This window comes from Hydractinia symbiolongicarpus, chromosome 12, assembly GCF_029227915.1.
Source record: "Hydractinia symbiolongicarpus strain clone_291-10 chromosome 12, HSymV2.1, whole genome shotgun sequence".
Classification (NCBI taxonomy): domain Eukaryota; kingdom Metazoa; phylum Cnidaria; class Hydrozoa; order Anthoathecata; family Hydractiniidae; genus Hydractinia; species Hydractinia symbiolongicarpus.
Genome location: NC_079886.1, coordinates 24,721,390 through 24,745,692, shown reverse-complemented (window position 1 = coordinate 24,745,692; position 24,303 = coordinate 24,721,390). Strand labels below are relative to the sequence as shown.

Sequence of the window (24,303 nt, the reverse complement as noted above, 5' to 3'; positions counted from 1 at the left end):
CAACCCTACAGATGCATTTTCTTGTTTTAAAATGGACTACTATTATTTTATAATTAAGTATGTAAGCTATGTTTTCAAATATTGCATTATATAAAGAAATAAGTCAGTTACATGAATAGTTTAAAAACAATTTTCACACTAGCAAAATAAGCTTACTTGATGAACCCTTGAAAGTGAAAGTGAGCGAATGAATTATTTTCTCAGAATTTTCTTGATAATTAAAAGATTTAGCATATATTTGCTTACTTTTTATTGTTTTTAATTATTTTACATTTCTACTGCAATTTAGTTAAACTGTATCTATTTTTATTTAGTTTCATCAAAACTTTGCATGTTTCTTGATAAAGATTTGTTAAAGTCAAATCACTTGATCATACCAGCACACTACACTAACAAAGAAGAAAGACCATTTGTTCTACCAACAGGTATTTGTTTTGATTTTTTTCCATCTGTTGTATGAACACTCTTTGTATTTTTTTTAGTTTGTTTGATATTATGTTGCTGTTAAATGTAACAATAAAGAACAATAAAACTGAAAAGTTGTGTCAAGCCTATGACGGCCTCACTTACTTATGATCTTGTTTATTTATTTCCCACTATTTCTAAATATTGCCACTGTAGTCTGCAGCTTATTTGCTGTAAAAGCTCTACTTTGACAGATTGTAGGTCGTACAACATCAAATTGGGCTATTAACAGTTTCTGTATGTCTGCTTTATAAAAAAGTTAACGCAGCCTGCAAAGAAAGTTGGTAAAACAGGCTGTGTTGATATGGTTCACATGGGCTTAGTTTTTCGATCTAACCATCTAACTAACTAACTAATATGGCCTTAGATGTGTAATCTGTTTGTGAACATTAGCAAGTGAACTTTGGTAATTTTAATAATGGTTTACAATTGTAGATGCAGGAATGAAATAATATAATGTATGGCAGATAACTGACCAAAAAACCTGTTGATTGTTTTATTTTTTTGAATTTATCGAATTGTTTGTGCATATCAGGTTGTTTTTGTGTAGTGATGTATCAAGACATGTTTAAGGGTATCCTTTTTTATAGATACTATTTAATTTTCATTCTGATTTCTTTTGTTAGAAAGTGAGTACACACCACAATATGTCAGTACAACATTCTCATCCCGGCTGCATTTTGAAACCATGCCACAAGAAGACAACTATCTACCCGAACCAGAACCAATGGTTCCATCATTTTCAAACAGCAGCAACACGAAATCGAAAATATTTCAACGAAAATCTCAGGTACATGTTTCAATTTAATAATTTGTAATTTCGTTTTAGTTTTTCTTGTACCTTTGATGATCTCCTATGCAGAACATCAGTTACCAATTTTTTCATTTTTTGTTTATTTTCCTAAAATCTCTGTCAATAAATTATTGATATACATTTGTAGGCACAAGGTACAACTCAAGATAAAAACCTTTGGCGAAAGTGTCTAAATCCAAAGCAAAGAGAAATAGAGAAAAAAGATATCTCCAACCTGCAAAGCAAAGCAGATTTTTTAAAAAACCCAAGATTTGTTGATCAACCAAAAGCTTTTCTGAACAAAGCAAGTACAAATACAACAGATGAAAGGTAGCATTTACTCACCCATGTTCACTGCATGTTTGCTATACAATTTAAAAAAAATTGATAAAAAACTTATAAACTTCGCAATTTGCAAAATCCATGCACAAAACAATGTTGATTGTAACTTTTGTAATTTCTATAGAATCATGCGAAATAAAACTTACTTCTGTTAATTCTTGATGACACATTTATATGATTGAACATATGTAAATTAAGTAAAAACCTATTGCCAATCATTTGCATCGTTTTTTTGTCTGGTAATATTGCTTACTGATAAAGGATCCATAAATGTTTTTTTCCCTTCAGTTCAACTAAGTATGTCGAATTCTTTAAACCACATCCATTTCCTATTGTGTTTCAAGATTATCAAGTTGATGAAGTTTATGAGGTGGGAAGTTTTTCGTGATGCTATAAAGTAATTACTTGGCTTTTGCAACATTCTTCTGAAGAAAACCTTTATTGTATAAACTTCTATGAAAGTTTACTTAAACTTTACATTCTGATTTTAGCATGCATTCTAAAATTTTTTCATAAAGCATTACAGTTTGCTAATTTTTTTAAAAAATTTCAGATTAAACTTGAATTACGAAATGTTACGGCATCCAGCAGACAAGTGAGGATTTCGCAACCAACTACACCATATTTTTCTGTCAGCCATGGTAATTTGTTAGTTTTATTAAGTTTGGAACACTATGTGAATAATAAAAAGCCTTTTCTTTTATTTAACTTTAATTCATGTTTAAACATTTTGCTGTTTTTATTTTTACTACACGGTTAGTTTTGACATAGATACCCAACACTATTATTTCCTCTAATTACCACCTAACACTTTAATTAACTTTCTAATTTTAAGAACAACATGAAATGAAATTATGAAAATAACTGACCACAACTCCCCCCTGGGTGGCTAAGGGGGGGGGGGGGGTACACACAATACACACAATGTTTAATTATTTTATTCAGCACAGTAGAAGTGATAGGTAAATAAATTTCTCACAAGAAATTTTCTTTGCATTACTATAGGCTTATTGCTGATGTCATCAAAATTTTAATCCCCTTAACATTATTTCTTTGAATTTAGTGGTTGTTTCCACAAGTCCTTTAACTAGTTCCCTGCTAATACAACAAACAGATTGTACCACAAAATATCAGCCAAAATCTTAGAGTCCATTGACCTGGGTTATTCGCATTTGGTGTTGTGAAGAAAATGCGATGTCATAGGTTTATATATCTCTTTTTGTAATATATGAAAAGCATATCTTTCATTGTTTAAATAAATAAGGCAGTGTTAACTACTTAAAACTGTTTAAAAGTTGAAGTTATTTAAAAGTTAAGAACCCTGTATTTCCTAGGTATAACCTGCTGTCTAATGAAATTTAGAATGTGATGTTGTACAAAATCTCTGTCAAATGCAGTAATATGTAACTCACTTTTGTCCATTTCACTAGGCGAATTTCCAACTGAAAATGGTCTGGTAGCACCAGGAATGTTTTGTCACTACATAGTTCGTTTCGCTCCTGATTCATTGGCAGACTATGATGATGTATTAGAGGTTAGCAATATTTCTTAATATTTCTGCTTACAAACTGCAACCCTTATTTATTCGTAAAAGTTTGAATGTTTAAGGTTGTTTCAATACAAACATGCATTCTCTGTGTACTGTGAAGTATAAGGAACACTAAACCCCTCATCTTTACATATTAAAACAGTTTTTCTCTATATATTTCTAGGTTAAAACGCAATCTAAAGAACCTTTATTAATACCTCTTCAAGCGAGACGGGAACTACCTTCATTATCATGTGAGCAATTTAAAAATCTTATTCAGTGAAATAGACAGCATATTAACAAAAAAGTCGATAAGCAATCTCCTTCGAAAAAACACCTACCCTTGATTGCCTAAGTACTTTTTGGGTACTTTTGGGGGTTACAAAGAATTTTAATCTAACTTCATTTTAGGAAATCTCCAATATCTCCATAATATATTGCACTTTTTTGTTCAATTTGCTCTTATCCCATCCTCTCTCCTAGAACAATAATTTAACGTATTATGGTGCAACATTTTAGAATCGAATTGTCAGAAGATAACTTTTTAAGCCAATAATGTTGTACTACTGCTAGTTGAAACAGCACAACAGGTTTCAAACTAACAAAAGAAAACCGAAGCCAATAAAAAAATCCACATCAAATGCTGTAAAATCAACAAATGCCCCCAAATTTTTTCGTTTTCTGTTTTTTAGTGCCTGACTTCATGAATTGTGGATTTAGTCTAGTTGGTAATACAAAATTTGTAAAATATTCAGTATGCAATAGTGGAGGTGCAGGAAAATTTTCTTTCAAATTAAAAGATTGTGTTTCCCATGACTTTGTCATTGATTGGAATAAGGTAATGGTGTTTTCAGAAATGTTTGACTGTTAAAAATTACATTTTTATTACATCAAGGCTTATAAATTTATTTTTTGGAATATTTTTTCGTTCTTCTTTGTAATCTATTTTCTCTACTTGTTCTCTTTCAGATTGACCTAGAAGCTAAAAATGTGCTTAGAACTGAAGTGTTCAGCTTGGAACCATCTTGTTTTATGCTGGGAACAAATGAGTGTATTGATATTAATGTATGATTTTATATTATATTATTAAACTAGTCATTAAAGCCCATGAAAAAATCCACTTAGGCAGGGGTACAATGAAAAAATAGGTTGTTTTCGATTTTTTGCTGATTTCAGCAGTGCAAATCAAAAAAAAAATGGTGAAATTAAGTTTACTCTTTGCCTGTAATGTGTAGAGGTTAAAACTGATCAAAATAATGTACAGGATCAAATGTTTTCAACAAACACACAAGGGTTTGAAAATTTGCTGACGTCAGCAAAGATCGACAAAAACACACAAACAATTTTTTTTCAGAATTTTATATATCTAATGCTTTCATCGTATAGATCTTGAAACGCTGATCAAAAATTGTATATCCTAAAAGTTTTTAGTGCCCTGTGATGGCTTCATCAATTTAATATAAGATATTGACGTTAAAGTAGTGTTATTGACGTTACACAGTTATGTCAGGGAATTTAACATCTCAGATATAACTTTTTCGGCGACATCAGAGGAAATGAGCACATCTGCCTGTTACAGACAGACAGACAGACAGACACACTCAGCGTTTTATTATATGAGATTGTGACAAATTGTGCATATAAGTTATAGACCATTCTTTGCTTGCTGCTTGCCATGTTCAAGATTTTGTTGTTGTTTTTTTAAAAAAAACTTAAACATCTATTAAGTTTAGGACTTAGTAAAATAATAAATTTTCAAAAATAGTAGCATGTTGTACACAAAGACATCATAAAAACAAAATTATATTTTTAAACTGCAATTTTTTTAATGATGTAGTTGTTTTAAAAAATAAATTGGGAGCTCTGGAGGTTAAAAATTTATCTTGCTAGCTGCGCATCTTTTGCTTTGTTACTCAAAAAAGTATTGTACCAAATAATTTTTTTTAATCAATACAAAAAATCTGTTTCTAAAAAGACTTGTGAATGGACTTTTATTCAGCATGGTATAAGTTATAACATTTATTTATTTATCTAGCATTTGATGTGGTAGCTATAAGTAAAAAAAAATACAAAAAAAAACATGTAGAACTTATATTTTTGTTCCCATTACATGGATCATTATATATCTCTCTATATATTTTAAAAGCTCCAAATAAGAAGAATTATTTCAACTCTTTTAAGCAGCTATATTTACACAAGTTGCATTTCTATTTACATTAAAGTTCTCAAAAATATATTACACAGTCTCATAAAGTAGTAAAAAATCATACCTGATTCAATGGGTTCAAATAGCAGTGGTATAAAGCATCAGTTACAAATTATCACAAACAGTATGTCCATGTCACCAAGGAATGCTTATAAGCTATTTCTAAAGCTGCAAATAGCTATTTAAATGGGCAACCAAGAGCCAAAAGACACCATCAAAATTAACCACTTTGTTTGACAAAATCAATAAAAATGTATTTTTTTCTGGATCGTCTATATTTCTATACTTATGAAGGGAAAAATGGTGGTGAAAAACTGATGCATATAAAATATACAAGTCAAGTAGGATAAAACTAATTAAAACAACATGTTTTTGTAAATGAGCTTCTGGCTCTGACCAAAGCCATGATCACAAAATATAGTGCCATCTTTTTTATAAACATCAATACTAGTTTGTGTGCCAACAGTTTAGTTACTAAGTGTTATTCTAATGATTAAAAAATTAAAATATCAAAAGAATACTTTTGTTTTAAGGTTACATTTACACCAAATGCTGTTAACGCATATTCAACAAAGCTCTGCTTATACTGTGATAATTGTGTGAACAAAGAATACATCCTTGAGGGTAAGCTTTAGTTCTTTTTCAAACATCATGTAACATATAATAACTACACGAATCTCTATGTATTTTATTTTTTTGTTTGGTAATTAAAACTTTTATGGCTCATTTTTCTCTTGTTTTTTGTGAATTCACTTGCAGTTGAGCGTTACCAGATTTTCAGCAATTTTAAGTGTTAATTTAGGACTAAACTACCTTTTCACTATCTTTTATAGGAATAATATTTTATCTTATGATCTTATGCAAATAGTTCTGCAGATAGTAGCCACATTGAAAATCATGTTTGCATGTGTGAATTTATTGTACTAATTTATCATTCAAGATTTTTTAAAAACATTTAGGCACTGGTGAAGTAGCTAATGTGAAATTATCTTTTGTTGATAACGGAATAAGAGTTCCATTACTGGGAGAAACATATGATGAGTCAGCACAGAATATCATACAGTTTGATGACTGCTATCCTCATGTATCTGGAACGAAGGAACTTTACATTTCTAATACAACGTATGTTGCATAGGTCTACACTGTGATAAAACTTTTCTTCAAGCAGAAGGTCAAATTTTTGCTATATGCGATTGACTAATGACTGCTTAAGTAACTCTGTGCTTTTCCCATTTAATTCCTGCCAGCGTAAGCAGTGCAGTTTTTTATTTTAAACCTTCAACATTTTAATTAATAAAAAATTTTGACATAATTATTTTGCCATGATTAAAGAAGGCTTTAACTGTAAAATATGAATGGCGGTTGAATGCTTCATAAAAAGTTCATCCGTGAATTGTGAAACTGTTTTACACTTCGCTAGTCAAAATCAAACAAAACATCTAACTTATGGAACTTGTGAAAAAAGTTTTACTTTGTATGCCTAAACATACAATGTGTGTACTATAAAGTGTGCTATTAGCCTTTAACTTCCAATTTCCAATGATGTAGACCTTATTAAAACTGTGAACACAGGAATATCAACAGCTTCAACCATGCAATATTTTGTTACAAGACTTTTAAAACTAACCATACCATGCTTAAGTACTGTTTGGTTTTGTTCTAAAACTTATGAAATAATAGATTTAATTAACTTGTTTTAAAAATACTTGACAGCTAAAATTAAATTGCACTTATGAAGGCAAAAGCTAATTGGCATAGTAAACTCAGAGGGCTAGAGAATGCTTCTGACAAAAGTTAAGTAACAGGGTGTTTTTGTTAAAAAAAATGAAAAAAGTTCATTAGTGAAATAACATTAAAAAAATAGAATTTGCCTACAATTTTTATAATGTCAAATTTGTTCAATGCGCTAAACTGCCTGTTGTTTTTTTTTTTATCAATAATTTAAACTTATAAATTCTATTTTGTGCAAATAAAGGCATTTTTCGTGTGACCAAATTTATTAGTACCACGCATTGCTTGTGAGCCATCAAAGACCACATTATTTATTTCAATGCCGAGTCAAAGATGTTATTCATTACATTGTATACAACACGTAAGTCGAGATTCTCCTGTGTTTCTATTAGTATTATCCAACTCTAAAAATTCAATTTTTAGAATGTAAAAGCTGAAAAAAAAATTGTTGTATTCTTAGAAAAGAAAGTAGTATTTTTAATGCATGTTATTTTTTAAAGTTGTGCTAATTCTAGATCTGTCCCATTACAATTTAATTGGCAACTATCCACACCAAGTATGTCTCAATCCGAAAACATCCATTTCTGTAAAGAATCAGTCTTCAATATTCAACCAAAAAGTGGCAGTCTTAGCAAAAACAGTACTGTAAAGTTTTTTGTGGAGTTTTGCCCAGTGACAGTAAGTGTTTTTGTTATCTTTTGAAAAATAAATAAGCATGTAAAATAAGTAATAAACATGACTGGTAATTATCATTTCATACCTTACATAATACCCACGCTAGTGTTTTTTGGACCTTGTTTTCCTGCAAAATGTCTGTCACTACATGAAGAACTAGCTGTTTGGTTTCATCCTGTAATCTTGCAGGTACAAATAGAATTTCCTACCAATAATATGACACTCTGAATTATTTTTATGGCACCTCCATGTAACCCTAACGATATAATTCCTGTTTAACATTGTTTTGATAAAGTCGACCCTTCCACACATGTTTTGATGCATTACTCTTTGACAACTGATTACCAGGAAGGATAAAAACAGATCTAATTACACTTCTAAGCGAAACAATATCAACTTGAAACATTGGTTAAAAGGTTTTCTTGCAACTTGAACATGGATTGGTGATTTTTTTATTATACACAAGCAATTTTTTTTTAGAATGTTGGAAATTCTATTTTGTTATTTTTTATCATTTTTATTCACGAAAGATATCATTAACTAAAACTGAGGAAGGCTTTCTGTAACAAAAGCATAAGATTTTATTGCAAAAAAAACCAGGCAAATAAAAGTGATAAAAAAGTCCATCTAGAACAAAAAATATTTACAGAAATTATCTTTGATTTTCATGTGACAAAAGTAAGTTTTTCATATGCAATTTTGCTTCTTTTTTTGTGTGAGCAACCAAATTTGTTAGTACTAAGTATTGCCTGAGTGACTTATTTTTCCATGCCATTATTTAATTCCACAATCAAGTTATACATTGTTATGAGTTTATTTTCACGGTTTGACATCTAACCATTAAAATAAATTCTGAAAGATTATCCACAAAAATTTCTCCCTTTAAAATATGTGATGGGAATAAATTCGGGATCATTTCTAAAGGAACACGACTACTCAGATCAATGAAAGTCTTTTTTTGTACTTGGCATGTAAACTAAATAACCAATTCTAAGGATTCAGAAAAAATAAAATAAAATATAATGTCATTTGTAACAAGACATGTGCTAAAAATCCTTACAAATGTGACTTTCTAGCACAATTTTTTTTGAATTTTCATACTGCAGTGTAATAAAATGTCAACATGTCACACTCCAAAAAAGGATTCTCGTTACTAGTCTACTGTTAATTCTAGGTTGGTAACTTCTTTGATGTTGCTTCATTGGTGTTGAACAACATTCCAGTTGAAACAAGTGAAGGCAGTTACACCCTTGAAGATATAACATCACTTAAATTTTCAATGAAAGGGTCTTCACAGGTTAGAATTTCGACCCAAATTCTCAGGCAGACTCTCCATAACTAAAAAACACATAGATGTTACAAAATCAAAACGCACAATTCTTTATTAAAATGGCATACACTTTTGCATCTTGAGCATTGTTCTCACTACACACTTACTTACGACTGATAGTGAGAATGTTTTTTTTGTGTTAGTATTAGTTATTGCGTTAGCATTAGTGTCCGTTCGCATTAGTTAGCAAAAAATACAAGCTGCAAGTAGTAATAAGGGACTTTCTGTAGACTTTTCAGTAGGTGAATTCCTGTTACTTATAACCTAGAGCTTGTTAACAGAATTTGATTTTTCTTTATAATGGAGATTTATTCACGGTTGTAGCGAAGTGGAGATCCGTGTTTCAAATCCAAGCTTCTGTGCGACTACGCTCTTCGCAGTTTTGGGAGTTTAGAACACAGTGTAAGTGACTCACGAAATTTGCTATGCGGAAACCATGGACAGACGCTGAGCTATATTTGAATGCGTCTATTTTACAGAATTTATTTTCATCGAATAGACCATGATTTCTCAAAGAACTACACGACGAAGTCAGATTGACCAAGTCAAATTACAGATTTTTTAGTTTTAAAATTTTCCCTCACAATATATCGTCGAATAATCAGCGGTAATTTACTCAGTGCTTGTTGTTCTTTTCTTTAGCTAGTGCAGCTTTGTGGCACCATAAAAGCTAGTGCAGCTTTGTTGCACCATAAAAGCTAGTGCAGCTTTGTTGTACCATAAAAAGCTAGTGCAGCTTTGTCGCACCATAAAAAGCTAGTGCAGCTTTGTCGCACCATAAAAGCTAGTGCAGCTTTGTTGCACCATAAAAGTACAATTATTATAATTAATATATATGTTATATTATATATAAAAAACTGCTACTGTGCTAGAGGTACATGTGGTGTGAACTGGATTGAAATGTAAGATGTCTCTCCTGAAAATTACTCATGGATCGTTTAATCAATCCCATTCTATGTTCGGCGAAAGTGCTGGAAAACAGTGTGCATGTTGTAGCTTGTATGCAGTTTCTTTTTCAACTAGAGTAAAGTCCCCAGGTAATTGGAATGTTAATGATATTGATTTTATCATTACAGAAGCAGATAAACTATACAAATCTCTCAATAAAAACACATACCTTACGGTACCTGATCTACCAAACAGTGTGCCTATATTTGGATCTAATGTTACAATTACTTATTTAGATAAAGAATATGGTCTTTTAAGTAGCTATTCTATTCCGCGCTTTTTGTCAAATTTGAATAACTCAATTGGAGACGGGTTACTTTTTTTCGTGAAATTTATTTGTGTTGCGATACTCCCTAAAAAGAACTGTGTCTACTTGTTTGATTCTCATAGCAGAAATAACTGCGGTCAGCCAACACCTGATGGTTTTTCTTCTTTAATGAAATTCCAAAGAAAGAGAGATTTAGAAATATACCTTCATACAACCTACATTGATCTAACGACAGTTGATGAGCCATATGAATTACAATACATAAGTATTGATTCAGATGAAGAAGTAAGTCTTTCTCGACTATATTCTAACAAAGTCAATAGAGAAAAGAGTCGTTTACGCATGGCAACGGAAGCCAACAAGGAAAAATGTAAAATAAGACATGCAACTGATACCAACAAGGAGAAAGCTAAAAAGCAGCATGCAACTGAGGAGAATAAGCAAAAAGCTAAAAAACAGCAAGCAACAGAACACAGCAGGGATCAATCTAGAAAACGAAAGGCAACTGTTTCCAATAAGGAGAAAGCAAATACATATAACAATGCTGATGCTAAGCGCAAACAAAAAAGTGCTAAAACAATAAATGATTGCATTTTAAATTTCCAGAAAGCTATTCAGAATGGCCCCTACTATGTCTGCATAGTTTGTAATAGGAGCCTTTACAAGAAAACTGTAAAATTATTTAGCAAAAACAATTATGAAGTAAGTTTATACTATGTGTTTACAGATGTTCTATGCTTTGATTCTCATGCTTACATTTGCATAACTTGCGATAAGTATTTAAAAAAAGCTGAGATACCCCCGCAGGCTGTTTGGAATAAGTTAAATATTGTTGATCTTCCTAATGAAATTCAATGTTTAAACAGACTTGAGCAAATTCTGATTTCAAAAAGAATATTATTTAAAAAAATAGCTGTTATGCCTAAAGGTCAACAACAAAAGATAAAAGGTGCTATTTGCAATGTTCCTATTCAAGTAGAAGCCGTTAATAACTGTCTTCCTCAGGGTATAGATAGTAGTGGTGTATTGTTTGTTAAACTGAAGAGAAAATTGGCTTATCGAGGCCATGTTGTGTTTCAAAGTGTACGTCCTGAGCTTTTAAACGAAGCCCTACAATATTTGAAAAATTTCAATTCCTTTTACTCAGATGTGCTGATAAGAATGGATAATATAACCCAGGAATTTTTAAGTTTATGTGATACAGATGCTATGGTTGACACAAATGAATTTTCAGTAACAGTTGACATTGATGATGACAATTTAGAAGCTGAAAACCCCCTAAGTATGAATTGTGCAAGTAGCGATGAAATGTGTGTTATACCAAATTTCCAAAATCCAGATGATGAGGTTTTAGATATTGCTCCTGGTGAGAATAAACAACCACAATCTTTTTTTTCTGACCAATACTGTGAGGAGCTTGCATTTCCCTTTTTATTTCCCACTGGAAAATTTGGGTATAAGGTTGCTAGACCAGTGTACTTGACAGCGACAAAATATTTCAACCAGCGTTTGTTAAATTTTTCCCAGCGCTTTTCTTCAAATGCTGATTATATATTTTTTGCTCATTATGTAATGCAACAGTCAAATTTGTTTAATCAAATAAATATTGCAACGAAAAAGGTAAAGGGCACAATAACGGCTGGGCAGTTGCAAATTAATTTTCATGAAACAGTTCGTTCTTTTATTTGTGAAGGTCAAGGTTACCAATTTATGAACTCTATTAAAGGAACACCTGCTTATTGGAAACATTTTCTTTACGATGTTTTAGCAATGGTTAAACAGTTAGGATTGCCATCATACTTCCTTACTCTGTCATGTGCAGATTTGAGATGGGATGAACTGGTAGTGATAATAGGAAAATTGAATAACATTGATGTTAGCAGTAACGAATTGGATTATTTTAGACGTTGTAGTATTCTTAATCAAAACCCAGTTTTAACTGCAAGGCACTTTCAATACAGAGTAGAGAATTTCTTTAGAGAAATTTTGCTTCATAAGAGTAGTCCTATTGGCCAAGTAGCTAATTATGCTATTAAAGTCGAATTTCAGTTTAGAGGTTCACCCCACATCCATGCTTTTCTTTGGTTGTTAGATTCACCAACTCTTACAAACGAAACCACAGACAGTTACACATCTTTTGTTGATAATACAATACGCGCAGACCTCCCTGATCCATTAATTGAGCCTGAATTACACAACCTTGTCTCTCAATATCAAATCCACTCTCATTCAAATTCTTGTCGCAAATACAAGAACATTCCATGTCGTTTTAATTATGGACGTTTCTTTACTGATCGAACAGTTATAGCCAGTCCATTACCAGAGAATATGTCTGATTCTGAAAAATTGAGTTTATTATCAGAAAGAACTAAAGTATTAAAGAAAGTCAAATTATTTATCGATGAAAATTTAGACCCTAGTAAGCCTAACTACTTGAGCGACAGCTGCAAGTCCATACCAGAGATTTTATTGGAACTTCACATATCAGAAGTTGACTATTATAGGGTTTTAGCAATATCTCCAAATCAAGACTTTGAAATATACTATCATCGACCACCAAATTCATGTTTTGTAAATAATTACTTTGCAGTAGGACTTTTAGCTTGGAAAGCCAATTTGGACTTGCAGCCTGTGTTCAATTATTATAAAGCAGTGTCATATATGTGTTCTTATTTCTCTAAATCGGAAAATGAGTCATCTCTTGCAATGAAAAAGGCAGCTGAAGAGTCTGAAAATTTAAACTTGCCAGATCGTATGAGAAAATTAGCCTTAGCATTTTTATCACACCGCCAATGTTCATTACAGGAAGCTGTTTATCAGGTATTGCCAGAGTTATGGTTACGTAAATGTTTCCCAGGAATTGTGTTTGCTAATACAAATTTGCCTGATAAAAGATACAGAGTTTGTAAATCTGAAGAAGAATTAGAAGAATTGCCTCCAGATAGTACAGATGTTTTTAAGCGCAATAGTTTAGATCGATACATGGATCGACCCAATGTTACATTTAAGCGTGGTCAATATTATATGATTAACAATTTATGTTTTGCTGAATTTCTTGCGTATTATGTGCTGGACACAAGTAAAAAGCTTGACATAGTAAATGATTATCAACCAGAGGTTCTTTTAGATGATGATGAAATTTGTAATCCCTTATTGCGTTTACCTAAGTCTGTTCCTCTGATGTCTTCCAAAGAAAAATTGAAACGGAGAAATAAAAAGCGTGTTGTCCGTTATCATACTCCTAATCCAGTTAATAAAGCGGAAGAGTATGCCCACCATTTGTTGATGTTATTTTACCCCTTCAGAAAGGAATCTGATTTACTTAGCGAAGTTGGAAATTCTTATGTTGTTAAACTTAATGATCCTGAGGTTCTGAGCATTGTTAATGAGAACAAGGCTAGATTTGAACCATGGGGTGATATGGTAAATAATGTTTTAATGAATGCTGATTTTTCACCTCGAACTGATCAATTTGCGCAACAAGAGAATGACAATGTTGAGGAAAATGTAGTTAGGGATAATGAATATCAAGGTGAACAAGCTCAAGGTTTAAATGCTGCAGCTTCTTCGAATGCAGGGCACACATCAACACAGATTAATTTAATGTCAGATGATAGTATTAATGAATTAATACGTAGTTTAAACGAAAAACAACGTTTTCTTTTTGACGTAATTAATAGATGGGCCCGAAGGCATGTTAAAAATTTATCAGCTGAAGAAGTTACAGAAAATCCTCCTTTGCATTTATTTGTTACAGGTGGTGCAGGAACAGGCAAATCCCATTTGATCAAAACTATAAGTGCATCAGTTTCAAAAACTTTATGTTATAGGTCTTCATGCATTGAAAAACCAAATTTGCTTTTGCTTGCACCGACAGGTGTTGCAGCAGTGAATATCAATGGAACCACAATACATTCAGCTTTAGGAATTTCTGTAGAGTCTCGTGGGTTAACCCTTCACAAGCTTCCAGATAAAAAGAGATGTAAATTAAGGCAAGAGCTATCAGATGTTAAAGGTATCATTATTGATGAAATATCTATGGTATCCAATAAGTTACTGTTGTATGTGCATCAAAGGTTAATAGAAATATTTGGATGTGTTTCTGATTTTTCAAAACCATTTGCTGGCTTAACAATAATTTTAGTGGGTGATTTGCATCAATTACCCCCCGTAATGCAAAAACCAATTTATGCAGAATTCAGCGATGAATTGTATAACATTTATCCACTATGGCGAAACTTTCAGATGTGTGAATTGACTGAAGTTATGAGACAACGGGGTGATACTGTTCTAATTGACCTACTAAATAATGTTAGGCTAGGAACTCTATCTTCACAGGATGAACATCTCATCCGTTCACGATTCATTGATGAAAATAGTAAACACTACCCAATAAATGCATTGCATATTTATGCAGAAAATGAGCCAGCTAGAGTTCATAATGCAAGATTGTTAAATAGTTTAAACAGCGCTTTGATAACAATAGATGCCATTGATCAAGTTCCGAAAGAAGTCCCTTCTCATGTTTATGAAAGAATTCAAAACTTAAGCCAATCAAGAACTGGTGGATTAGCTTTCCAGTTATCTTTAAAGATAGGTGCTAAGGCAATGTTGACATCTAATATTGACATTCCTGATAAGCTAATAAATGGTCAAATTGGTACAATAGTCCATGTTGTAGCGCAAAATGATTCAATTAAAACCATTTATGTTGAATTTGACAATCTAAATGTTGGAACAAGTAAAATACGTTCAGACAGACTTGCACAACAATTAAATGCAGTACCAATTGATCGAGTGACTACCGAAATAAGAACAAACGAGAAAAAACTTTCCTCTCCGGTCATTAAACGTACCCAATTTCCTTTAATGTTATCATGGGCTTGTACTGTACACAAAGTTCAAGGCCTAAGTTTACAAGAGGTTGTCATTAGTTTTAATTTGCTGAAACAGAGATCATTCAATAATGGACAGATGTATGTAGCTCTCAGCCGTGTAACGTCTTTGCAAGGGCTCCACTTAATAGGGGTGTTCAAGTCCAGTGCCATCAATGTTGACGACAAAGCTAAAAAAGAATATCAGTATTTAAGAGAAAATCAAAGTTTAAGTTTTACAACAGATTTGGTGGCAAAGGAATCTGAACATAGCATATTGTCTTTAGTTGTTTGTAATGTAAGATCATTGCGTAAGCATTGCAAAGATTTATCTTGTGATAAAACACTTTCATCTAGTGATATTATTCTCTGCACTGAAACGCAACTGACAAATACTGAAAATTTAACAGATATCATGATTGATGGTTTTAAATTGACGTGTAATAATGATAATGAACACAGATTTTCTAGCTTAGCAATGTATTACAAAAACAAAATTGAATTACTAGATCATTTCAAAATTAATGGTTTTTCTGTTTTAGAAGTTTTAAATAGCCATAATCTTCCATTGAAAATTAAAATATTGTTATTGTACAAAAAAAAAGATATGCTAGTTGGACAATTTTTAGAAACTCTAGGCTACCTTTCTGTGTCTATGAACATTGATATTGTTGTTGGTGATTTTAATCTAAAACCAAATGCACTGCTAGAACAAACGCTTAATGGTTATGAACAGGTTGTTTCAGAACCAACGCATTTAGGGGGGTCGATACTAGATCATGTATACATAAAAAAATCGTTATTAGAACAGTTTCTTGTTTATGTGAGTGTAAAAAGTTTGTTCTTTACTGACCATGAGGCCATTACAATTTCTCTTAGAAATAAATAGATTTACAAGATTCTGGGGGAGGGTGTTGTGGGATGGTGGTTTTGAGTTTAGGTTTTGCACTGACAATTACATAGGGCTTAAAATAACGGGCGGTCGTCACTGCAAAGAAGAGGCTTTTCAGAGCATTTTCAGTCCACAAGATGGCCTCGCCTTTTTGGAAATGCTCTGAAAAGTGAAATGCTCTGAAAAGTCTTTTCTCCACAGTGATGACGTCCTGTTATTTTAATAAGCCCTGAAGTAGTCAAGTAAGGATTCGAAATAAATAAATAATATGATGTGATTGTGGAAATAAGAGTGAGTGTCTGCTCAACACTTTTTGAGACATTGATTTCAAAGCACTTTTTTGTTTTACCACCACCTACAATGAGAGGCTACTTACTTTATATGTGTAGAGATATGCATGGCATTGATAAAAATAATGCTAATGTTGATTTTATTTTGTGATACTGTATAGTTCATTGTAATGTTTATTCTCTTTCTAATTTAAAGTAAGTAATAAGCCTTCTAATTGTTTTTACAATAATTATGTATTTTTCGTTTATAAAACTCTCGATAACTAGAACTCTGAAGGAGTATTTGGGTTATTGAGAGGGAGTTGCACTGTGGGACCATCCATTTAGTACGTACGCATCTAAGTGGGGAGGGGATCTGATAAATGCGTACATCTATTGTTTGAATGACATCACTTCTATTATTTTCTGCGTACTATGGGGGGAGGGTTTTTTTTTGCGTATATACTTTGTGGATGCTCCTTATATTAAATTACTTTTTAGTATATGTATTTGAATGTTATTAGAAAATCTTTGTAGAAATTCTCCAACGATATACAAATCTAATAGACAATTGAAATAATAATAACATTCACTTCGAAATGGCAATAGACTTTTAACTCACGTATCTCAAAGAATTGGATAACGAAACTTAAAACTGAAATCCACTTTGAAATAAATGTTGCTGGTTTTCAAATTGAAACTGTTGAAATTGTCAAATTGAAAGTGCTGTTTCGAATTAAAAGATTTTGTTATATGGATATACCTACACAATGTTGTCATTGGATAACCATACCTTACACAAAGCAATGTTTCCTGTAAGTACCATATACTTCACCAATTCGCGAAATATAAAAAATCCCAAAATTTCGATTCACAAAATTTTTTCTCCCAACAATTTATTCCTTTAAAATACCACATTTTTGTCAAAAAGTTGATTTTGGAAAATACTTTTAATGCAATGGCTTTGAAAACAATGAAAATTTTGAAAAAGCTGTTTCCGTTCTTAATATAGCTTAGTTTAAAGTTTATGTAGTTTGCAAAATACAGGTATGTATTTTGTATAGGTTATAAAAAAATTTGTAATGACACCCATTTTCTTAATAAATTATTATAAAGCCAAGACAAAAAGCTAGTGAACGAATTATATAAAATTTCGGCAGATTACGATGTTTCAATCAGAAGTTATAGCCCTGTCAGCCCAGAGAACTTGGGAACAAAAACAGCTTTTTCAAAAGCCTATATGAACCCATTGTTTTCAATTTGGAATCCCTCAAATCTTTATTATTTGCTTCTTTTGTTTATATCTCACCCCCGGATATGCGTATATGCGTATATATTCTCTTTTTCTCGTTTGTTGAATAATTTATCAAAATAAGTTTAAAAACGATTGCTTTTACTTTTTTAGAGTTAAAGATATGATTAATCAATAATACAAAAACAAGTATTCCAGCTCTGTGTGATAGCTAAACGAAGCCACCATCTTCATAATTCTACCTGCCAAGTGGTTTGTGTATTGTTTCATTGATACCTGGTGAAGAAGGTCTATGTGATATTTATTATAGTAGAAGATGTCATTAAGACGACAACGCTTCGTTTTATTTCGTGAGTTGATGAAAAGAGAAATTTACCGCAGCAATTTTATACAAAATAAACGTACTCGGGAGTAAAATATAAAGCATACACTACTTCCATATAATCTATTTACTGGAAATCAGACTGTTTTGTCCGGCAATTTTTCCTATGCCAAATTCAATTAAAGCTCAAGGAAATGCAAGAGAAAGGAATCGGCAAGGAGTCTGTTCTCACTGTTTTATTTTCATGTTTAAATTTTATTCTTACGAAAACCTATGAACAATTGTAATTGCGTTTTCTTTTGTTAAATCTATGAAAGCTAAAATCCGCACAACACGTGTTTTGATCCCTTCACCTGATTTGATGTAGATAATGACAGTTGCCATAAATACCCTAGAATCATGGATAGACGCCAGTGTCTGTATGCGGATAAGGCGTTTGGAATTAGAATTAGAATTCACCTGTAAGATTAATATATTAGATCGTTTATATTCACGAATAATCGATTCTACTCTATGCATTCAAAAAAATAATTTAGCCTTGCCTTGCGATTACTAATATTCTTTTTCCATAAAAAGGCTAAGTGTTGAGTAACTTGTAGAAAGATCATAAAATAGCTGCTCAAAGTCAGAACGTTGGAGGGTGTTTTTGTTATGGCTTTATTGAGGAAAATTTGATTGGCTTATTTTAAAATTAATATTTTTCGGGATTAATTTAGTGGCGAATTTATATTTGCGACTGCCAGCCATTCCAGACTGTACTTTACGGATCTTATTTCAGCGATTTGGGGGCAAAACCGGAACAATTTAATGTCCGCTAAAACTTATGCCCTTAAGATAAGATAATAATACTCATGTCACTAAAGAACTCTGGAAAGCTATTATGAAACGGGATGCCTCGCAATGGATTGATTTCAGACACAATACAATAATATTCCTAGTCAAAGATTTCCGTCTCTCCCATACGCATGGATATAAAGCTGGTTCTTCGCGCGAGACAAAAAAATCCTGGGAGCTAGAGGCAGGTTTAATAATACTTTAATGAGATCAAATTTCGCGGTAATTAAATTTCATTGAGATTTTGGCTTTATTCGGCAAATTACGCGAAATTTTATCCTTTCAAAAATTCAAGAAGAAGGGACCATCTGCGAAATTTAGCGTTACCAAAGTTTTAATTTGCTGTACGATCTAAAAAGATAGCGTTATTTCATTGGAAAACAACAAACAGGGCTTTTCGAATGAGAAAAAATGCTACTAAAGTAAAACTTCATAAAACGCGAAATTAAATCCCCGCGAAATATTTATGGATAATTTATCCGCGAAATTAAATCCCCGCGAAATATTTAAATTTCGCAGAAGAGTTCATCCGCGAAGTTTTATCCCATTAAAGACCAACCTCTTCCCCAGGGCTTTTTCTCTCGAAATTTCACTCGTTATCTACAGTCTCGCCCTTGTTTTCCGCTGGGCCATCTCAGGGCGTGGTTCCGCAGTCACATAACTATAACAGGGTGTTACTTATGTAATTAGATATTTGCACTGATCAATTCTTTACGAAAAAAAAATACTGTTTTACAAAAAAATGTCATCAGAAAGTTATTTAATTATTTAATTCTCATTCCATTTTTATAAAATCAGGCTATGGATATTCGTTTTTTTAAAAACATTTCTCCATACCTTCTCACAGTGCCCCCTTCATTGCATTCTCTACCCCCCACGACGAAGTAGCCAGATTGCTGGCTCTGTGCCACGTTTTTACCCTTTCAAAAATGGACTCCAGCAAGAAGAGCAGTCAAAGTGGGAAAAGAGGGGCAAAAGACTCCTCCTCCAGTAGTAAAGACTCCTCCTCCAGTAGTAAAGACTCCTCCTCCAGTAGTAAAGACTCCTCCTCGAGTAGTTCGAGCGACGGTACGTTTAATCTTTTTTGATTTTATTATAAATTTCCCATATTACAAGACTATTGTCTTTACCAAAAAAAACCTGTTCAAATTACCTCACGCCACCACCCACGTGTTTTGTTGCTCCACACGAGTTCTTACGTATGTCATTACTACTTTTTTAGTTTATTTCTGATAGATTTTAGCTGCTTAGTTTTTACCTTGCTTCGCATGTTTTTTTTCCTAAGAATCTGCTTTGGCCACCATCAAAAATATGTTATGTTCGCGTCCTGAAGACCCGGCAAAAATGAGTCGGTCGGTCGGTCGGGCGTATTTTTTCCCGGGATTTTCAGATGGGGGAAAAATTCGTTCCCAGGGCCAAAAAACAGTATAGCGCCACTCGACAGACCCTTTTTTCGCCGCCCTGTCTGTAAACTTGCCATGAGTACCCTAAAGATATTAATTTTTACGGGAATTAATTTTCGCGAGTTTTTGTCAATTTTGGGAAAATTAGTTCTCACAAATTTTTTTTTTCAAATATATATCGTTTGGATCAAAAAGTTTTTTCTGGGTTTTTTCCGACTTACCGACTCGGGTTTTTATTGCCAAAAGTGAGTCGGTCGGAGGACGCGAACATAACATATTTTTGATGGCGGCCTTTTAGAAAACTTTGCAAAAACAAAAACTTAAGCAAGGGGGTTTAAGGACATGTTAATTTCCTGGGATGAGGTATATTATAAAAGGTATTAGTAAAAATAAGCTTGACTTTTTCCCAAATTTGGAACCAGTGAATCAGTTACCTTTTTCTTCTTAAATTCAGGTGCCTTGACATGTTACCTCCATGATCTCAGTCCAGTCAAAAGGGCAAGAAATAGCAGTGTTGGTTATTACAATTTCACTGTCCAAACTGATGAAACTGTTCACCGTGGTGTGTCATTTCGAATGGATTTGAGGGATAAGATAGAAAAAGCAGCTGAATCGAAGAGTCCCGTAAAGTTGGTTAATTATAAACGCAAAGCGAACTGGAAAGATAACAGCCTCCAGGACATTGAAGTCAATAGAAACACCAGATTGGAGGAGTGTAAAGCTGGTTTCGCTCACAAAAACATCAAAAAGGATGTTGCCAAACGTCAAAAAATCAAAACTGTGCTTGATAGTGGTTATGATAAACAGATGGTTACTATAATAGGATATATTGACATTGATAATGTGGCTATTTCAACTATGGATTCGTCTGCAAAAAGAACTGATACATTCGTTAACGATGACAGTGGGATTGTTTTGGTTTCCTTTTGGAATGAAATCGCAAATCAGCTGAGCACGAGTGGTACCTATGAATTACAAAATCTTTCCGTACGGGAGTTAAATTCAACCCCTGTTGAAACTGTTCTCACTACAACCAGCGAATCATTGATCTTGCCCTGGACGAAAGGTAATGCAATAAAACAATCGTCTCCACCATATCAGCTAAAGAAGTCCTTGCATTTTCCCATAAAAAGTGTTTCAATCAGCCAGAAGGTATATAAATGTCCTCGGTGTTTTACTCAAATTGAAGAATCTACGCTTGGACAAGATTTTTTTCGTTGCGCCAAATGTAAAAATAGTACAAAATTTTCTTCGTTGTCATCAAATGTTACGATCCAGTTAATAACGAATGAAGGACAAGAAGTGGTTATGTATAGCACTCAGCTTAACCAATATCTCCTAGCGAAAAGGGAAAGTGTTGAAGTTGACGATGAAGACCAAGTATGCAAGGTTTTGCTGTTGGATGAAAAATCTGTGATTTCTGTTAATCACCGTAATGTTGTCATTGACTTCTAAACTTTAAATATAAACATTGCTTTTAAATTTCGATGCACTGCAAGCTTTGAAATTAACTATTGTACACCACATATATGTAGTACATTCTGTATAGTTGATAGATATGAACTGGAAGTTATAGATACACAGAAAGATCAGTTATTTCAAGTCTTGCAGTGCATATGCATGTTACTGGTTAGCATTGCATTTTGTTACATTTTGTTACTTTTTTTTTCTGTTCATACATATGAACAAGCCTGCAGAAAGTTCAGTCCTTCATGGTTGATGTCTGACGAATATTCAAGGCTTGTTCATAATGTATATAACTATAGTTTCACGACTTGCTTTGTTTTGTTTACTCCTTGCACCTGTGATTGAGTGTACTTTTTCTGTATATAGTTTCCAGCCCAGACAAGTGATGTCTAACAGTTATTTCAAGGCTTATTTAAAGTAGTAAATGTGGAGCAGTAACTAACAAACAAAGTAACAAGACATGCTTTTGGCTTGCTTTGTATTAAGCCGTGAATATATTTGTTTTATGCTATACATATATACTAGTTATATAAGTGAAATAATCATCAATCATCACTGTTGGGGAGAGATTTTTCGAAGCATTTTTATCCTCCATATTTGGCTGGAAATTTCTCCTCAGTGATTATCAACAGTTATTTCAAGCCATCCATCTTTTTGGCATATTTTCTGTATATAACCTTCAGCTGTAAAGCATTTTCTTGACAAAAACAGCTATATTTTTACTAGAAGTCATAATTCTAAACCCTATACAAATTTGACTGTTCCAGTCTAGCTCCAACAAGTCAGTCTGTAAATTTAAAACCCGATTTTCCCGGTTTTGATAGTTCGGCAAAACCTCTGAATCACGTCTGGGCTTTTAGATGTCACAATGCTAACGCCTATACAAAATTGGTTGTCCTGGTCTGGCTCTAACATAAGTCGGTCCGTAAATTTAAAACTGGATTTGATAGCCACGCCCGGGGCTTTTATTTATCACACACAATTGCTCGGGCAAATCTTACCCAGGTCATCTATGACGTTTTTCAAAATTTAATCCAAATGTCCAAAAATGGTCACACGCACGATAAACACTTCTGCAGCCTTATTGTGCGCATGACCATTTTTGGACAAGTGCACTAACTTTTTGCGAATGCACAAATTAAATTTTTGCCGTGTTTTGCTCAGATTAAATTTCGGCGGATCTGGATATTTTGGAAGTTTGCGTGAATTCGTTTTCGCGAATATGTGCAATGCATTATCACTTGCGTAGGCACATAAGTTCAAAATTTTTCGACACACTGCGATTTTGGTGAAAAATTATACCAAATGCTGAACGGGCCAAAGAAGATCATGTGCGTGCTGCAACCGTGTTCGCGCCATAAGGCTCTTGTTTAGTATTTGTTTAGTATTCCAAGCATAATATTTAGATGCATTTAATTTTCAATTAAGTTTTTGTTTAAATCTTTTATATAACCTAGCATAATTCTAAAATTTTTTTAAAAAATATATATTCTTAGGGAAAGATTGTTTTCCAAATGTTTGTTCCTGTATGCTTATCAGAAGTCGACAAATTTGTGCTTTCTCCCATTACCTATAAAATATTAGTATTTCAGCCAATACAACCATGCACTTCAGCATTCTTTAAACTTTTTTACTGACTTCCCTGCCAATTTTTAAAATTTTATCTTTAATGTTATTTTAGAACTATCAAGTCTCAGCTAGTCCAGCAGCCATCATTTTATCTGGAAAACATTTTTGTGATAATGTGTATAAAAGGAGTGTCACGGTAAAAAAAATTTCCTCTATTTCAAACGTTATTGCAAAATATATTTTGTGTGACGTGATTCTAAAATATTTTTGCAGAAAATTATTTTCATGAATACCAGGAACATTTTGTTTACAGAAGTTTTTATTAAACATTACAAACAAGAACTAAATTTTTTTACTTTGGTTGTTATGTTAATTATAGCTACACAATGAAAGTAATGCCAAAGCTGGGTTTTCATGGAAATCTATGGCGACAGATACCTGCATAATTGATGTTGTTCCCAGTAATGGGACCATTGGTAAAGATTTTTATTTAAATGCAATCTGCCAATATTGTTTCAGCTTAACAGGTCTCAATCTTTACAAAATTAAAAACTGTTTATCTGAACTGATGAAATCTGTGCTGTATGTTTTCTATAAAAATGTTTGTTGCCTAATAATACTTATTCTATAAAATTAACTCAATAATTATTCAACACTTATATAATATACACACCCATTTGATATACCCGCCCATTTAATATACACAGATATTTAATATACACAGACATTTAATATACGCGGATATTAATAAGTATGCTTCCCAAATGTTAATTAGTTAAATTGGATGGTACTAAATGTAGTTGCATAAGCACCTGAAAAATTAAATGTGCTCTAAGTTAATTTCAACAAGACGTATGATATACGTAAACAACCTCGCGAATAAAGTTTACAAAAAGCTGTCTATTAAATTGTGATTTCTGTTACGAAGTTAGACACGACATATTTTGCTATTCAGATGGGCAATAACATTTCTTGTGGACTACGCAGTTATTTTTCGAAATTGATTTGTGAGATCTTCTTGAACGGAAAATTCCTCAAAATTTCAATTTTCGTTGGGTCAGTCTGGGGTAAACTGACTGACAGAAAGAAGAAAGCGAAAACGAGAAATTCTTTTCGCTACAAAAAGAATTTCGTT

General features: G+C 32.6%; 3 protein-coding genes across 3 annotated transcripts in view; 2 read left to right on the top strand and 1 right to left on the bottom strand.

Moving 5' to 3' along the window:
* LOC130621155 (phosphatidylcholine transfer protein-like) overlaps positions 1 to 7,103 on the bottom strand; it is a 76,620-nt gene extending 69,517 nt beyond the window's left edge. Inside the window, exon 1 of the mRNA XM_057436467.1 lies at positions 7,093 to 7,103. The gene's annotated coding sequence lies outside the window, so the exon portion shown is untranslated. The remainder of the gene's footprint in view (positions 1 to 7,092) is intronic.
* Positions 1 to 24,303, top strand: part of LOC130621412 (deleted in lung and esophageal cancer protein 1-like) — a 58,671-nt gene that overhangs the window by 8,327 nt on the left and 26,041 nt on the right. Inside the window, exons 4-18 of the mRNA XM_057436695.1 lie at positions 315 to 425; positions 1,092 to 1,255; positions 1,407 to 1,588; positions 1,889 to 1,970; positions 2,154 to 2,241; positions 3,031 to 3,134; positions 3,313 to 3,382; positions 3,821 to 3,966; positions 4,098 to 4,193; positions 5,868 to 5,958; positions 6,294 to 6,456; positions 7,581 to 7,743; positions 8,915 to 9,037; positions 23,281 to 23,364; positions 23,548 to 23,644. Of these exons, the coding sequence (XP_057292678.1) occupies positions 315 to 425; positions 1,092 to 1,255; positions 1,407 to 1,588; positions 1,889 to 1,970; positions 2,154 to 2,241; positions 3,031 to 3,134; positions 3,313 to 3,382; positions 3,821 to 3,966; positions 4,098 to 4,193; positions 5,868 to 5,958; positions 6,294 to 6,456; positions 7,581 to 7,743; positions 8,915 to 9,037; positions 23,281 to 23,364; positions 23,548 to 23,644 (1,764 nt within the window). The remainder of the gene's footprint in view (positions 1 to 314; positions 426 to 1,091; positions 1,256 to 1,406; positions 1,589 to 1,888; positions 1,971 to 2,153; positions 2,242 to 3,030; positions 3,135 to 3,312; positions 3,383 to 3,820; positions 3,967 to 4,097; positions 4,194 to 5,867; positions 5,959 to 6,293; positions 6,457 to 7,580; positions 7,744 to 8,914; positions 9,038 to 23,280; positions 23,365 to 23,547; positions 23,645 to 24,303) is intronic.
* Positions 9,090 to 18,227, top strand: LOC130621150 (uncharacterized). The gene is made up of 2 exons (XM_057436462.1): positions 9,090 to 17,136; positions 17,727 to 18,227. The coding sequence occupies exon 1, from the start codon at positions 9,978 to 9,980 to the stop codon at positions 16,047 to 16,049; it is 6,072 nt and encodes a 2,023-aa protein (XP_057292445.1). The 5' UTR covers positions 9,090 to 9,977; the 3' UTR covers positions 16,050 to 17,136; positions 17,727 to 18,227.

What these genes read in the sequence shown, in the direction of transcription:
- LOC130621150 (XM_057436462.1), top strand. Translation starts at nt 9,978, where the DNA reads ATGTCTCTCCTGAAAATTACTCATGGATCGTTTAATCAATCCCATTCT.